The sequence below is a fragment of the Melanostigma gelatinosum genome (genome assembly GCF_949748355.1).
Source record: "Melanostigma gelatinosum genome assembly, chromosome: 20".
Classification (NCBI taxonomy): Eukaryota; Metazoa; Chordata; class Actinopteri; order Perciformes; family Zoarcidae; genus Melanostigma; species Melanostigma gelatinosum.
The window spans coordinates 2,431,461-2,447,848 of record NC_136653.1 but is presented as its reverse complement, the minus strand read 5'-3'; the positions used below and the strand labels follow the sequence as shown (position 1 = coordinate 2,447,848).

Below are 16,388 nucleotides of genomic sequence, written 5' to 3'. Positions count from 1 at the left end.
CTCCCCAGAGCCGGGGTACACCGACCTCATCCACCATCACATACATACCGAACCTGGGAAGAAGGTACGTCTCAGGCCGTATCGGGTGCCAGAAGCCAGGAGGACCGCCATTGAGACAGAGGTACGCAAAATGTTGCAGGCGGACATAATCGAGCCCTCCAGAAGCGAGTGGTGTAGCCCCATCGTCCTCGTCCCCAAACCTGACGGCTCAGTCAGGTTCTGCAATGACTTCCGCCAGCTCAACCAGATCTCCAAATTCGACGCCTACCCGATGCCACGAGTGGACGAGATGATCGAACGGGTAGGGAGTGCCAGATTCATTACCACCCTGGACCTCACGAAGGGCTACTGGCAAGTGGCCTTGGCCCCCGAGGCCCGAGAGAAGACAGCCTTCGCCACCCCCGAGGGGCTGTACCAGTACAAACGGCTCCCCTTCGGTCTCCACGGGGCCCCACCTACCTACCAGAGGCTGATGGACCAAGTCCTTCGGCCCCACCGAGAGTATGCCGCGGCGTACCTAGACGACATCGTCGTACATGGGGAGGAGTGGGGGACCCACCTGCGTCGGGTCGACGCCGTGCTCCGAGCCCTGAGGGGAGCGGGGCTAACAGCTAACCCCAAAAAGTGTCGCCTCGGCCTCCGAGATGCGGATTACCTGGGGTACACCATTGGGCGAGGTTGCGTCAAGCCCCAGGTGGGGAAGGTCGAGGCGATCCGGGAATGGCCCCGCCCCCGCACCAAGAAACAAGTAAGGGCATTTATTGGACTGGCGAGCTATTACAGGCGATTTGTCCCCCACTTTTCCTCCCTTGCAGCTCCCCTGACGGACCTAACAGGAAACCGGCTGCCAGAGCGGATCCAGTGGACAGCAGAGACAGAGGAGGCCTTCGAGAACCTCAAGAGGGTGCTGTGTTCAGAACCAGTGTTGGTGACCCCGGACTTTGAGAAACCGTTGGTGGTCCAGACCGACGCATCAGAGACCGGGGTAGGCGCCGTCCTGGCCCAAGTACAAAATGGTGAGGAACACCCGATAACATACATCAGCAGAAAACTCTTGCCCAGGGAACAGAAATATTCCACAGTGGAAAAAGAATGCCTAGCCATCAAGTGGGCCCTGGGCGAGCTCAAATACTACTTATTGGGACGAAAGTTCACTCTGGTCACCGACCATGCCCCATTGGTATGGATGTCAAGAAATAAAGAAAATAACGCCCGGGTCACCCGCTGGTTTCTGTCTCTGCAGCCCTATGCCTTCTCTGTCGTCCACAGATCCGGTGCCGCTCACGGAAACGCCGATGCCTTGTCCCGCAGGGACGCCTGGTGTTCCTGGAGCAGTCCTCCCCCCAGGTCAGATTTAAGGGGGGGGGTGTGTGGCAGCCGGGGTGGGCGAGCCCAGGGAGTAGTGATGGCAGGAAGGTACTACAGACTACCAGAGAGAAATGGATTGCACTTTGCACACGCCCCCTTAGTGCCAGCAGGCAATCAGCGCAACCAGGCACACCTGAGAGAGCCGGCCAGGGGAGCTTCATGGGCGGAGATAAAAGGAGAAGGAAGATGTGAAGTCGGGGGAAGTAACTTAGGTGAAACCATTCAAGACGGTGAGAGATTGTGAGACTACTTAGCCAACGACCCTGGAACGGAAGACTACCCCCACTGGATTGCCCCCGGCTACTGACCCCTGCTTGGAGGAGAACGACGCCCCTGCCCCATCCCTGGACCGTACGAGAATTGCGCCTTGTGTATCAGACCCCGGAACTGCACCTAGACCCTTCTCTTGCTTAACGGACTTGTATTGGCTGTGTGGCTGCTGTGTCGTTCCCAATATCCCAGTAAAGTATTTCATTGCCACGTCTTTACGTCTCCGTGTCTTTATAAGTATTGCATATTGTCCAGTAACACCCCTGACCACCCCGGGGCTGTTACAACCTGTATACCTTTTAGATTGTGCATACCACAGTGCTTTATGATACATAATACTGGTTCCTCTACTCATCATTGTGCACTTTAAATTTGGTAGACTGGCTGTCACTAAGTCTACAGAGACATCTTCACTTGTATATTTGTGTATACTATGCCATGCTGGAGAAACTCCCCTCATGTGTAATCTCCTGACACAGACCTCCAGCATTCTCCCTACATAAAATGTTAAGAGTAGTCTATGTAATTGAGAAACTGAACTGCTTTATTTGAGCTGGAATTAGTCTCTTCCTTGTGTGTCTGATGATTGTATTTCCTGTCTGTGTTTTATTTATATCTCAACTGTAACTGTTGTGCTGTCTTTCTGGTCAGGTCTACTTCAAGGGACTTCCTGGAATAAAAGTGAAATAAAATACATAATAGATACTGCATTCTGCCTAACCTTAATACAATGCTCAGAGAAACTGCTTAACTACAAAATGTGTTCTCAGCTATCTTCTCCATTCTAACTGGTTTGTTGAAGAAGAAGATTGGGGGAATCAAGTGTTTGAGTTTATATATGTAGGCTTCTATTATCTATATTGACATCAATATAAGACATTCATTTGCAACTTAATAAATTCAAGTGATTTACATGTACTGTAGCTTAACCGCACCAAATCACATGAAGGCAGGTACTGCTTAGGGCGACGTTGGCTCAGAAGGTAGAGCCGACGGTAGAACGGGTCATCCCTACAGAAGCTCAGGGTTTGATTACTGGCTCCTTGGGCAAGACACCAAGAGTATGAATGTATGTTAGTCCTGCTGGGCATGGTAGCCCCTGCCATCAGTGTATGAATGGGTGTGAATGGGGGAATGATGACATGAAGTGTGAAAGCGCTTTAAGTGGTCGGAAGACTAGAAAATCACTGAACAACTACAGTCCGTTTACCTTTAGCAGTTTATTTTTTCTGCCTTTTGCCTCTAGGAGTGAAGAGGGCTCGTTTACAAACCTCATTAATCATGAAGTTATGTATCAAGTGAAAAAGTCAAACGTGTTTCCATTTTCTCAGAAAGCTTGATGTCTTTGTTAATTTGATAAAAATGTAATATCTTTGACTTTTGGGCTGTTAGTCAAATAAAGCAATCAATATGAAGATGTCGTCATTGAGTGGGGTCTGGGAACCTTTGGGAAATGTTGTTGGTTTCAGAATATTTTATGTTATATTTGAGTTTACACTATAGATATTTTGTGTTTGCGAAAGAGATTTGTTCAAACAGCCTTTTTGAAAAATGTTTATTTCTTAGAATAGGATATGGAGCAAAGTAGCCTTTAACATTGGCGTCCTGGTGGCCACGGCTTGATGTTGCTGGTTTGACTACGCTTGGGAAACTTTGTTGCTCATGTCATTCCTCCTTTTCTCCTCTCTCTCTTTCATCTACGTGCTGTCACTTTCAAATAACCTGACAAATGTGCCAAAATATGCATTTCATCTCAGCAATGACTTTGAATAACTTCAAATGATACCCAGCCCAAGTTCTGACTCCTGATTCTTCATGCTACCTGAGGACCTTGAGTGCAACAAACACAGAGAGCACATATGCGAGCATGTGTGTAGCAGACATAGGGATTGAAAGAAACTGTAAAAGGCGACGCTGTTGGTATTTTCTGTCTCTTTCTGCGTGACTAGAAAGCGAGGCAGCCGGCCCACCCAAACACATCAACACAGCACAGACCCTGTCGAGTGTCAGCCCATTGGCTGGAGTGACGCACGCACACACACTGTACATCCAATCCAACCCTGAAAAACAAACGTCATGGCAATGTGTCGGTCTGCTGGTGTGGTCACATATAGCATAGAGAGCATGGCCTACCCATGTGCATGAAAAGGTGACTTTTTAATAACATAGGCCTCAGCAATCCAGTGATCTAGAGGGAGATCTGCACAGACCTGCATCATGTGTGGAAGGCACTTACCTGTGGTCGAATGCAGACTCTCCAAGCTCCAATAGCGAGACAAGACCCCCCTCAGAGTTCCGCCCAAGCTACCTCCTCCTATGCCTCCTCCACCCATACATCCACCCACCCTGAGACCTCCGTCCACCATGCTGTCCACCCTTCTGGCTGTTGGGCTACCTCCGTCCGAGTCGGACCCAGGCGACAGCCCCGAGCTGCCGCTGCTGCCACAGCTGCCCCCAGGCAGGGACACGCCCCCCTCCAAGCCCTGCTGGGTCCGCATCCCGATTTGAATGCACCACAAAAAGGGAGGAAATAGAGGTGGGGAGTGAGGAAATAAGTGGAGATGAAGAGGAGGCGAGACGGCTGAGCAGGTGGTTATTCCCAAGGCGAGAGCGCAGAGGAGGAGGAGGAGTAAAAAGAGGAGGAGGAAGCCTCCTTGGTGATATCTGCGGCCCAATTCGCTGAGGTAAGCTCCAACTGTCAACTTGCTGCTTCCTTCTTCCATTCACAGTAGAGCAGATTTGAAGCAGTCTCTCTCTCTCTCGCTCTCGCTCTCTCAGCTGACATCAGTGGGGGTCCTGCAAGGGGGTTCTGCAGCATGGACGGCTCACGAATGTTGCAGTGGCCTATCCATGCAGAGGAGATGAAAACAGCCCCCACCACCTTCTTCCGCCTCCCAAACACACACAGTGCTCATTCTCTGTTGGTTTTCAAATCCACAGCGAGTTATGCTGCGTTCACACCGGTCGCGTTGATTTTTTGACGCACTGCAAAAAAGCGTCCAACGCACTGCACAATCGCGTCCAACGCGCCGCCGGTCGTGTTCACACCAAACGCCGCAAAATCTCGTAGCGCCGGAGAGGGGGCGTGGTTTATCGTCCTGGAAGCCATTCACCTGGCAGCCATTTCTTTCCGCTGTCAACCGTGAAAGGAATAAGGACGTGTTTGTACGTGTTGTGGAAGTCCCTCAAACATCGGAATGCCAAACGCCGTCATGTCTGGTTCATAATATTGTTCAGAGGAGCTCCGTGGATTGTATCGAGCTGTATTCACTGTGTCTAGCAAGCCACCGGTCGCTGTTTACTACAGCTGTAGGAACACAAAATAAACTGATTTGGCTGTGATTCTACGGCAATAAACCGACAAAAAGGGACTCCGAAATAACTACGTAATGATGCCGATTTGTACTTGTCTTCTCCGACAAAAAGGGACTCCGAAATAACTACGTAATGATGCCGCCGATTTGTAGGTTACTTGTCTTCTCAATGGAGCTCTGATGGATCGGTGCTAGGCTATGCTAACATCGTAGCAGCTCCACCAGCACTCAATAACGTCACGTAGACGTAAATACGGCAGCGTCTATTCATTGTTTGTATCGTATGGTTTACACACACACATGTATACGCATAGTTTGGTCCGGTCTCTGTTGATATGAGGTATCGTAGAGCTCTGGGTGAACACAGACGGCTACAGGATTTATTTCCTGATTCAACAACGGCAGGAAGCCAGTGATGACAGGGGGAGCAACTCAACGCTGATAGGCTATCGCGCCACAGCGTCACGCGATTATGTCGCTGAAGTTGAAAAATTTCAACTCGCGCGTTGGCGATTTTGCGGCGTCCACCGCGTCCACCGCGTCCACCGCACTGCAATAACGCGTCCAACGCGCCGCGCCATCGCAAAATCGCGGCGCGCCAGTCTCATCGCGTCTGTGCATAGACTTTGTATGTAATCTCGACGCGCGTCAAAAAATCAACGCGACCGGTGTGAACGCACCATTACAGAGCAGATATTTAGATCAGGCTCCAGAATCTTCTGACGTACTGGCTCTGTTTTTATGTTGATAATGTTCAACATGCAACATCTATGTAATACATTATGTTCCAATAGATAATAGATTATATATAATGGATTGTAGCCTACTAAGCCAGTACAATCCGAATTTGAATAATTCAAATCAATCAAATCAATCAAAACAATAATTGAATAATTAAATCAAACAATAAATAAATAAAGCTTGTATTGCCATAGTGGAGGGGGATGATAGTGGCTGAACTAGATCAGATTTTTTTACAATAGGCTGTTTACTGCCCTCTGTGGTTGAGTGAGTCTTGCACTTCTGACCACAGTGAACAGTGATGTCACTGTGTACTGAGAGACAGGCCAAGTTAGATATACACCTGCAACTGATGAGTGTTTCATTATTAATTGTCTTCCAATTATTCACTAATTAGCAGATTAACAGATTGCTCCAAAGCATGTCAAAGAAAATAGTGAAACACCACATTTCCCCAAACTGGTGGCAACCCATGAAGATATATGTTTACTATGATAGAAGGCTCAGACAATTAGCTAACATTTACATTTGAGAGTCTGGAACCAGTGCAATATTGACATGTAATTTAATGCTAACCATTAACTGTAAAAATAGTTTATAATTTTGTGTTGATCAATCACCTAAACACTGCCATTTCAAAGTTAAGACACCTAAGGTCAGCAAAAAACTGATTTCCAGCTGCTGTTAAGTTGCTGTTTCTGCCTCCACCCCAATACAATTGAGGTTCAGCTTTGTACAGACAGTGCCCCTGTTAGTGTGGATAACCCACAGAACAGCTGTTTTCTCTGGAAATACCTATCCTTCACAACATGATCTGCATTATCTCCAAATCTAGACAACACATCTGCATGGACACATAGCGAGGACAAATGTTAGGCATATTTAGAAAAATGGCAAAAAAAACTATGTGTCCCAGACAGGGGATGCTTTCAGGAACCACAACCCAGGTGTGTACTGTCACTGAAAGGAGGATGATGATGATGATGATGATGATGATGATGATGATGATGATGATGATGATGATGGTGAGGTTAACGTCACTACAGCAGTATTTTATTTTATTTTTTATTTTAAAAAAAGAAGAAAAAAAAAGAATGATGGTGAGGTTAACGTCACTACAGCAGTATGATACTATGTAGACATGATAGCTAGTCTGTTAATTAGTCTGAGACCCTCAGCTCCTTTAAATCAAGATTAAAGACTTTTCTGTTTCCTGCTGCCTTTAATTGAACCAGATTCAAGGATATTAATCAATTTCATACATTTCTGCATTTTACTACTGTATTCTATTTCTTAAACTGCACTGCAACTTTTATTCTATTTGTAGCTTTTCAATGTTTTACTGACTGTTTTTAATGTTTCAATCAATGTTCTTAACTATTTTTAAATCTCCCTATCTTTTGCCTTATGTTTTGATGCTTTTAATCGCATAGCAGGTGTGTGGTAAGGCTGTCTTTACTACTAAAGAGACATAGCAGGTGTGTGGTAAGGCTGTCTTTACTACTAAAGAGACATAGCAGGTGTGTGGTAAGGCTGTCTTTACTGCTAAAGAGTCATTGCAGGTGTGTGATAAGGCTGTCTTTACTACTAAAGAGGCATAGCAGGTGTGTGGTAAGGCTGTCTTTACTACTAAAGAGACATAGCAGGTGTGTGGTAAGGCTGTCTTTACTACTTAAGAGTCATAGCAGGTGTGTGATAAGGCTGTCTTTACTACTAAAGAGGCATAGCAGGTGTGTGGTAAGGCTGTCTTTACTACTAAAGAGACATAGCAGGTGTGTGGTAAGGCTGTCTTTACTACTTAAGAGTCATAGCAGGTGTGTGATAAGGCTGTCTTTACTACTAAAGAGGCATAGCAGGTGTGTGGTAAGGCTGTCTTTACTACTAAAGAGACATAGCAGGTGTGTGGTAAGGCTGTCTTTACTACTTAAGACTCATAGCAGGTATGTGATAAGGCTGTCTTTATTACTAAAGAGGCATAGCAGGTGTGTGATAAGGCTGTCTTTACTACTAAAGAGACATAGCAGGTGTGTGGTAAGGCTGTCTTTACTACTAAAGAGACATAGCAGGTGTGTGGTAAGGCTGTCTTTACTACTTAAGACTCATAGCAGGTATGTGATAAGGCTGTCTTTATTACTAAAGAGGCATAGCAGGTGTGTGATAAGGCTGTCTTTACTACTAAAGAGACATAGCAGGTGTGTGGTAAGGCTGTCTTTACTACTAAAGAGGCATAGCAGGTGTGTGGTAAGGCTGTCTTTACTACTAAAGAGACATAGCAGGTGTGTGGTAAGGCTGTCTTTACTACTAAAGAGACATAGCAGGTGTGTGGTAAGGCTGTCTTTACTACTTAAGAGTCATAGCAGGTGTGTGATAAGGCTGTCTTTACTACTAAAGAGGCATAGCAGGTGTGTGGTAAGGCTGTCTTTACTACTAAAGAGACATAGCAGGTGTGTGGTAAGGCTGTCTTTACTACTTAAGAGTCATAGCAGGTGTGTGATAAGGCTGTCTTTACTACTAAAGAGGCATAGCAGGTGTGTGGTAAGGCTGTCTTTACTACTAAAGAGACATAGCAGGTGTGTGGTAAGGCTGTCTTTACTACTTAAGACTCATAGCAGGTATGTGATAAGGCTGTCTTTATTACTAAAGAGGCATAGCAGGTGTGTGATAAGGCTGTCTTTACTACTAAAGAGACATAGCAGGTGTGTGGTAAGGCTGTCTTTACTACTAAAGAGAGATAGCAGGTGTGTGGTAAGGCTGTCTTTACTACTTAAGACTCATAGCAGGTATGTGATAAGGCTGTCTTTATTACTAAAGAGGCATAGCAGGTGTGTGATAAGGCTGTCTTTACTACTAAAGAGACATAGCAGGTGTGTGGTAAGGCTGTCTTTACTACTAAAGAGGCATAGCAGGTGTGTGGTAAGGCTGTCTTTACTACTAAAGAGACATAGCAGGTGTGTGGTAAGGCTGTCTTTACTACTAAAGAGACATAGCAGGTGTGTGGTAAGGCTGTCTTTACTACTAAAGAGACATAGCAGGTGTGTGGTAAGGCTGTCTTTACTACTAAAGAGGCATAGCAGGTGTGTGGTAAGGCTGTCTTTACCACTAAAGAGTCATAGCAGGTGTGTGGTAAGGCTGTCTTTACTACTTAAGAGTCATAGCAGGTGTGTGGTAAGGCTGTCTTTAGTACTAAAGAGTCATATCAGGTGTGTGGTAAGGCTGTCTTTACTACTAAAGAGGCATAGCAGGTGTGTGGTAAGGCTGTCTTTACTACTAAAGAGGCGTAGCAGGCGCGTGATAAGGCTGTCTTTACCACTAAAGAGGCATAGCAGGTGTGTGGTAAGGCTGTCTTTACTACTTAAGAGTCATAGCAGGTGTGTGGTAAGGCTGTCTTTAGTACTAAAGAGACATAGCAGGTGTGTGGTAAGGCTGTCTTTACCACTAAAGAGTCATAGCAGGTGTGTGGTAAGGCTGTCTTTACTACTAAAGAGGCATAGCAGGTGTGTGGTAAGGCTGTCTTTACCACTAAAGAGTCATAGCAGGTGTGTGGTAAGGCTGTCTTTACTACTTAAGAGTCATAGCAGGTGTGTGGTAAGGCTGTCTTTAGTACTAAAGAGTCATATCAGGTGTGTGGTAAGGCTGTCTTTACTACTAAAGAGGCATAGCAGGTGTGTGGTAAGGCTGTCTTTACTACTAAAGAGGCGTAGCAGGCGCGTGATAAGGCTGTCTTTACCACTAAAGAGGCATAGCAGGTGTGTGGTAAGGCTGTCTTTACTACTTAAGAGTCATAGCAGGTGTGTGGTAAGGCTGTCTTTACTACTAAAGAGGCATAGCAGGTGTGTGGTAAGGCTGTCTTTACTACTAAAGAGGCGTAGCAGGCGCGTGATAAGGCTGTCTTTACCACTAAAGAGGCATAGCAGGTGTGTGGTAAGGCTGTCTTTAATGCTAAAGAGGCATAGCAGGTGTGTGGTAAGGCTGTCTTTACTCCTAAAGAGGCGTAGCAGGCGCGTGGTAAGGCTGTCTTTACCACTAAAGAGACATAGCAGGTGTGTGGTAAGGCTGTCTTTACCGCTAAAGAGGCATAGCAGGTGTGTGGTAAGGCTGTCTTTAATACTAAAGAGGCATAGCAGGTGTGTGGTAAGGCTGTCTTTAATACTAAAGACTCATAGCAGGTGTGTGGTAAGGCTGTCTTTAATACTAAAGACTCATAGCAGGTGTGTGGTCAGGCTGTCTTTACTACTAAAGAGGCATAGCAGGTGTGTGGTAAGACTGTCTTTACTACTAAAGAGGCCTAGCAGGTGTGTGGTGTCTTACCACACACCTGTCTTTAATACTAAAGAGGCCTAGCAGGTGTGTGGTAAGGCTGTCTTTACTGCTAAAGAGGCATAGCAGGTGTGTGGTAAGGCTGTCTTTACTACTAAAGAGGCATAGCAGGTGTGTGGTAAGGCTGTCTTTACTACTAAACAGGCATAGCAGGTGTGTGGTAAGACGATCATGGAAAAGGCAAGCAAAGGCCATTTGGGCTGGGAAAGAACAGCTGATCTGTGATAAAAAAAGATTCACGTTATGCCGGGCGGCATCAGGAAAAGGCTTTCAACTCCCACTCGAAAGATAAATCTGACCATGACACATTGGTACATGCAATACACACATTAGAAACCATACGAACATAACTCACACCCACATGACAGTGGGTGCACTCTCAGCAGATAGTGTATCTACAGGTGTTGGCTTCATTTTTACATGAAACAAATAATAACCGTAGCTGTGTTTCAGATGCAGGACAGCAGTGAAGGCCCAGGTATAAAATGCACGGCCCGCCACTGGTTTGCATCCATGTCTCACCAAATTGTCATAATTTTATCCTATTAGACATTAGGATTAGACATGCTACGGACAGACGAACAACCCAAAAACATAATGGCTATTGTGTACGCGGAGTCATAAAACATGATTTTGACGATCTAGTTACCAAAATGTCACAGGTTCAAATTGGTTTAATCTTAACTTTTTTTAAATTCTAAAAAGATTTGAACAGAGTGGGTACTTACAGGAGGAGGAGATGTGTCTTTTCCAGCCCAGGCAGTCAAGACCAATGGGGGTGCTCTGAGAGAAGCAGTGGGCTTTGAGGGGCATACCCCGGAAGGCCTCAATGGGCCCCAAGATGACTCCAGCATCAGTCTGTGGGATTGAAAGATGATTACTTCAAGTCACGGATATTATCACCGACTGCCTGCTAATGATGACCTCGACATGAACCTGTGAACAACAATCACTCAATCAATACATCAGAGTAAAATGCAATCGTAAAAAATAAATGAATAGAAGAAGAATGGTGATAAAGAAATGAATGTAAAGAAGAGTGGAAATTAGGACGCCATGCCTGAAACAGAAAGTTTAGTGATAACAGGCTTCATATCAAAGATAACCTGTCAGAAACCACCAGAGAGAAACAGACTGTGCAGGAGGAATGGAAACTCAGAAGCAAGGCAGAGAAGGGAGAAGATGAGTATTACAAAGACTTCTAAGGTTTGGATCTTTGCTTTGGCAGCTCATGATGCTGGAGCCACATCTTACTTTGTCCATGTCCTCAGATAACAGTGTGTTGAGTTGTCCCAAGCTCCCCCTGATGGCTCTGGCCAGTTTGCGTTTGTTTTTCTTTTGCTCTTCAAACCAGATGTCGTCTGAAAATGTTCGTCTTTGCTGCTGGCCACCGTCAAAGCCCACATCCATCCAGCAGCCAGTCCTCATCCCACCAAGACCCACAGAGGCCTTCCCTTCATCCTTCAGCTCCAACAGCCTTCTTGATCTGGACTGGCTGGCATCGCGTTGTGTGCCCTTTTGAGTGCACAGTTTACTGGTTAGTCCCAGTCACCGTTTTCTATAACAACTCCAATCCCGTTTAGTCCCCCAGGTACAGTGCAGGACTGTGGATACTTTTAACTTTAGTTTGTGATTGTAACTTTGGATAAAGGACAGTCAAGATTATCAAAGGAACTTATTTGTATAATATGACATGAGGATGGACATTATATGACTACAGGATCTTATACTTGGACGGCACTTCTCTTGCTGTGTTCTGAAAGTATTAATGGCGTCTGCAAAGATTGATGGAGATTCCAAGCGTCATGAGCATTCCAATTTTATTGTTTGGAAAGAAGACCAGAATCAACAAATAAAACCAAGGCTGTTTTCTTCCTGTATAATCCTCACAGCCTACTGGAAAACTAATTTTATCCAGCAAAATGTGTGATATTAGTCAGCCTGGTGAATATAATTTGGCCAGCCACTGCACTTCCGGAGCTGTGCTGCTAAAAAAATTTTAACACAGAGTCGCTGGCGGATATTATTGGCCGATCTAAGCATATTGCAGATGTGATGGTGTATTACAAGGCAGCAGAGAATAAAGATACTGTTGACGTCATTCAGAAACAGTCTCCTTTATGGACATTCTTGATCGAGGTCCTTCCTGGCCTTCCTGAAAGAGTGATTATTGCTCTCCACAAAGCTACCCCCTGTATAAATAAAGGTTTAAAAAAATAAAAAAAGTTTCTCCACCAGAGATCACTGACAAGCCTATTTTTCCACTGTAACATGTCTGCTCAGTACAAGTCGTGATCACACTCCTTTAATAACTACAATTCCTTTTTTAAATGCCTGTTTATGTTCAAAATTCTGAGATGAAGTAGTATCAGGCGGGCTAAACTCTCTATATAACAATTTTGTGTTTTTAACCACTACCTGAATTATACTTCAATTTCATCTTGCCACTGCATAAATCAAAAGTGAAAATGCATGCATTTTTTAATGTATGTTTGTACAGTTGTACAGGTATTTTTTAAGTGGAGAAGTAGTGGTTTATTTTAGCTGGAGGGAATCTAAGCTTTATGTAGGGACACAAAGCAATCCCTGCCTTTTTGATGAGACATCATTTAGATAAGATAACTAAAAAAAATGAACTGCTTAACGTCAAAATCATATTATTGTTATTTTTTTGCCAGATCACACTTCAAAGCAATATCTTTTTATCAGATTGAACATCAAATGGCCGGATTCCACAAGGGGGAGCTAATCCTCAAATGAGCCTGCTCTGGCTGTGTATCACAAGACCATTGTCAGCACTGCCAGGGAGGTGGGACTATGGTAACCAGCTCACTCAGAGAATGGAAATCTACCAAACTGCTGGGGTCTGAGAATGAGCAAGAGTTGACTCTCCTGTTCTTCTCCTCCTCTTCATCTAGTTTACAGATGGTCCAAAAGAAAGAGGGACTTGTTCTCTGTCCCAACTCAGATACTGACAGATCTACACTGGCAACCACCATGACACCTACACACACAAACACGCTCGTCTGCAGAGCAAGAGATTAACTGGTGTTGGCTTTTTTTGCCTTTTCATTCCAAGCCAGAGCTAGTGTGTGTGAGTTGTAGGCAGGGAAGAAACAGTTTTCCCAGGGAGTTGGAACCTCATTGACATTTCAATCGAGGCCTGAACAAGCCTGTTTAATCTATACAACCTTTTAGGGATGTCTAATAGTGGTGTCACGGATCAGCCCTCACGGTTCGGATCACTCGTGAACCGCGGATCAATAGAGTATTTTTTTTTTTTTTTACAGTGTAATCATCATAGTGTGTAAAGTTCTACTGCTGCTGTTCTTTTTCAAGTAGCAAGTCCCCGAATATCAATGCAGAGTGTCAGTGAACAGATATAAAGCAGTGGTGTGTTCACGTGAACGGAGCAGCTTAGAAGCATTTAATGGTGAAGTCATGGCGAGCGGAGGAACGTCAGAAGCCGCGGCGTCATTTAAGTCGCAAGTTTGGGAACATTTTGTCTTCCCTGTAACGTATAATGATGGATGAGGGTGGCGGACGAAACCGTTACGGTATGTAGGCGTTATTTAAAGAGAGAGACACGCGACAACGGCAAAACATCGGGCATGTATATGAAGAGCCACCATCCGGTCTGTCAGCGACGGGGAACACTCCGGTGTAGAAAACAAAGGATTTCTAAATCTGGTTAAAATGCTTGAGCCACGCTACAAAATCCACTCACGCACCCACTTCAGTGTGAAGCTGTTCCAGACCTCTATGAGAAGGAAAAGACTATAGAGACTGCTTTCACCACGCGGAGTGATTCTTAGTCCGGTGCTGTAGACACGCCCCCTCTGTGAGAGTCACACAGACACACACCTGGGGCAGGTGCTGTAGACACGCCCCCTCTGTGAGAGTCACACACACCTGGGGCAGGTGCTGTAGACACGCCCCCTCTGTGAGAGTCACACAGACACACACCTGGTTCAGGTGCTGACAGAAGTATCAGAGTGAAGCTAGACAGGCCCAATAATATTCCAGTCACCACAGAAAGGTCGACCCTCTCCCCAGAGAATGGAGATATTCTCATCTTTTTGAAAATAATGTCACAGTAATGTAACATTATTGTGTATTTGAATGGCATAACCTGACAGGAAGTAAACATAGACCCAAGTTGTTGCTGAGCAGTTCAGTTCAGTGTAAACGGTGGAAGCTAGCTCACTGGCTGTTTCTTTCTTTCAGTATTGATCAAAGGACGAGGATATCAACATACCTCATGTTGCACTTAAACTTAACAGAATTCTTGAATGTATTATTTTTATTTATTTATTTAATTTTGTTTCAAATTGGACATCTTCAATATTTTTTTTTCATGTAAGACTATCGCCCAAAGTTCTTTGCTTTAAGTGTTCTTGAAGTTCTTTAATTAATAAATGGAAAGCAAAGTTATATTTGTCTCCTCCCCTTTTCTTTGTTGATCCGAAAAATTATCCGAACCGTGACTCCTGAACCGTGATCCGAACCGAACCGTGAGGTTTGTGATCCGTGACACCCCTAATGTCTAACATACAAAAAATAAGGGCATTTATAACATTTACACACACACAAAAAACATTTTTACTTATTATCAAGATTATAATTTACGTATCAAAATGTTACACATTTCTATTTAAATTTTACAAAAATCTGCTCTGTGCATGACAAATTAATTTTCCTTACCTGTAATTCGTTGATAGAGCCAATGGCATACAGGCTGATGTGTGAGTGGCTGCCTTCAGCTGTATCCAGAGGACTGAGGCAAAGACCCAGAGGGCTCGCTGATGGTTTAAGGGTCTTAGGTCTCTCTGGGGGGTCTGTTAATCCCTCCACGCTTACCGACTGTCCCAGAGGGATAGGACAGACTGAACTGGCCCTTGGCGAGAGGGGGTAGCAAAAATGTTTACGCTGAGCCGCTGGCCTTGGACTGTTAGGTTTAGGGCTCATTGGCCGAAGGGGGCTCTTAGACAAGCCCTCGCTGGCCACTGGGTGCGACCTGGCCCAGGATGGCGAAAACGGATGAGTATGGGTGGCTAGTGAGTAGGAGCTTAAAGGTGAAATAGGGCTGGTGTGATTTGGCTGTGGGACTGCAGTGTCATCTAATAGGCCAGACATACACAGTGGGGTAGGTAGACCATTTGGTGAACATTTTCTTCTCTGGCCCTCAGATTTACACCCATGGGGGATTTCCTTTCCCCTCCCTTGTGGAACTCCCCACTTGGTGATGGGATCAGTGTGGGGAAGGGCTCTGGGGGAGGACGGTGACCCTGGACTGTCCAGGAGTGGAAAAGATGGTATGTCTCCATAGCCACGCCTAGAAGCTGTGTTGCTACATTCCCCATCTGGCACTGAACAAGTTATTTTTAGCAGCTCAGCCTCCTTGGTCTTCTTTGGCTTCCTCCAGGATTGTTTGGCTATACCAAAATCCATGTCAAAGCCCACAGTAGCCTGCTCCTCATTCTCCTTAACCATTGAACGGGACTCAAACAGGCTGGAAAGGGACTTGTGTGCTTGTGCAAAGTGCATGCGAATATTTAAACTGTCATTGCTCTTGCTCCTCTTGTAGGTCTGCCCATTAGGTGACTGGACTTGCCGGAGGAAGGGGTTGTCTGGGCTTGGTCCTTCATTACCCTCACCACTACTCCTTTGGCCGACTAGCTGACGGACATGACAAGTGTGGGGAGTAGAGGGGGATAAGCTGTAGTCCTCTTCTTCTGTCTCATAATGCAATGAGGAAAATGTTTGGGGGACTGTTTGGTTGAGGATGTCACCTTTGTGAAAAAACTCATCATCTGAGTTGTCCCTCTGTGCCCCTTGCTCAGACAGAAGGCACTCACCTCCCCCATCTGATGACTCCTGGGGTACCTCCTCACTTTTGGCACCCTTTGAGCCATTTGCCTTCCTAAAAGAAGGCATTTTAGCAAAGACAGAAAACTTAGAGCCTTTATTTCCTGTCTGGTTGTCTTTTGTTTTGCTTCTCTTGGTCATTTTGTCAAGGTTGGCCTTTCTGGCTGGAATAGCAAAGTGAGGATCCTCCAACTCATCGCAGGTGTAAGATACAGCATCATAGGCAACAGCCATAGGTCTACAGTGCTCTTGGCCACTACCACATAGAACAGGTGTTGCTGGGTTCACCTCAGGTTCTATCTCAGCAGTGAAAGATACCTCTTCCTGCTCAGGCAGGTGGTGTAGACTCTTGGGACTGGATATGTCCACTGAAAGGTTGGCATTATCGCCAACTCCCTCAGCATGCCTTATGACAGCATATTCTTTCTGTGTTTCTATTTTTAAATCATCCTCAGTTACACCATAATTTTCTGGTGAACGCTCAGCCTCCAAAATTGGCTCTAAACTACT

At 45.3% G+C, this 16,388-nt stretch overlaps 1 protein-coding gene across 2 annotated transcripts in view; it reads right to left on the bottom strand.

The window, feature by feature from the left end:
* arhgef4 (Rho guanine nucleotide exchange factor (GEF) 4) overlaps positions 1–11,393 on the bottom strand; it is a gene marked incomplete at its 5' end in the record, with an annotated part of 95,729 nt that extends 84,336 nt beyond the window's left edge. The window contains 2 exons of one of the 2 annotated variants that reach the window (XM_079291698.1): positions 10,739–10,868; positions 11,265–11,393. In XM_079291698.1, the coding sequence (XP_079147824.1) occupies positions 10,739–10,868; positions 11,265–11,273 (139 nt within the window). Of the gene's footprint in view, positions 1–3,874; positions 4,137–10,738; positions 10,869–11,264 lie in introns of those variants that run through there. The other variant, XM_079291697.1, reaches the window with a different exon arrangement.
* Between the last annotated feature and the right edge of the window lie 4,995 nt (positions 11,394–16,388).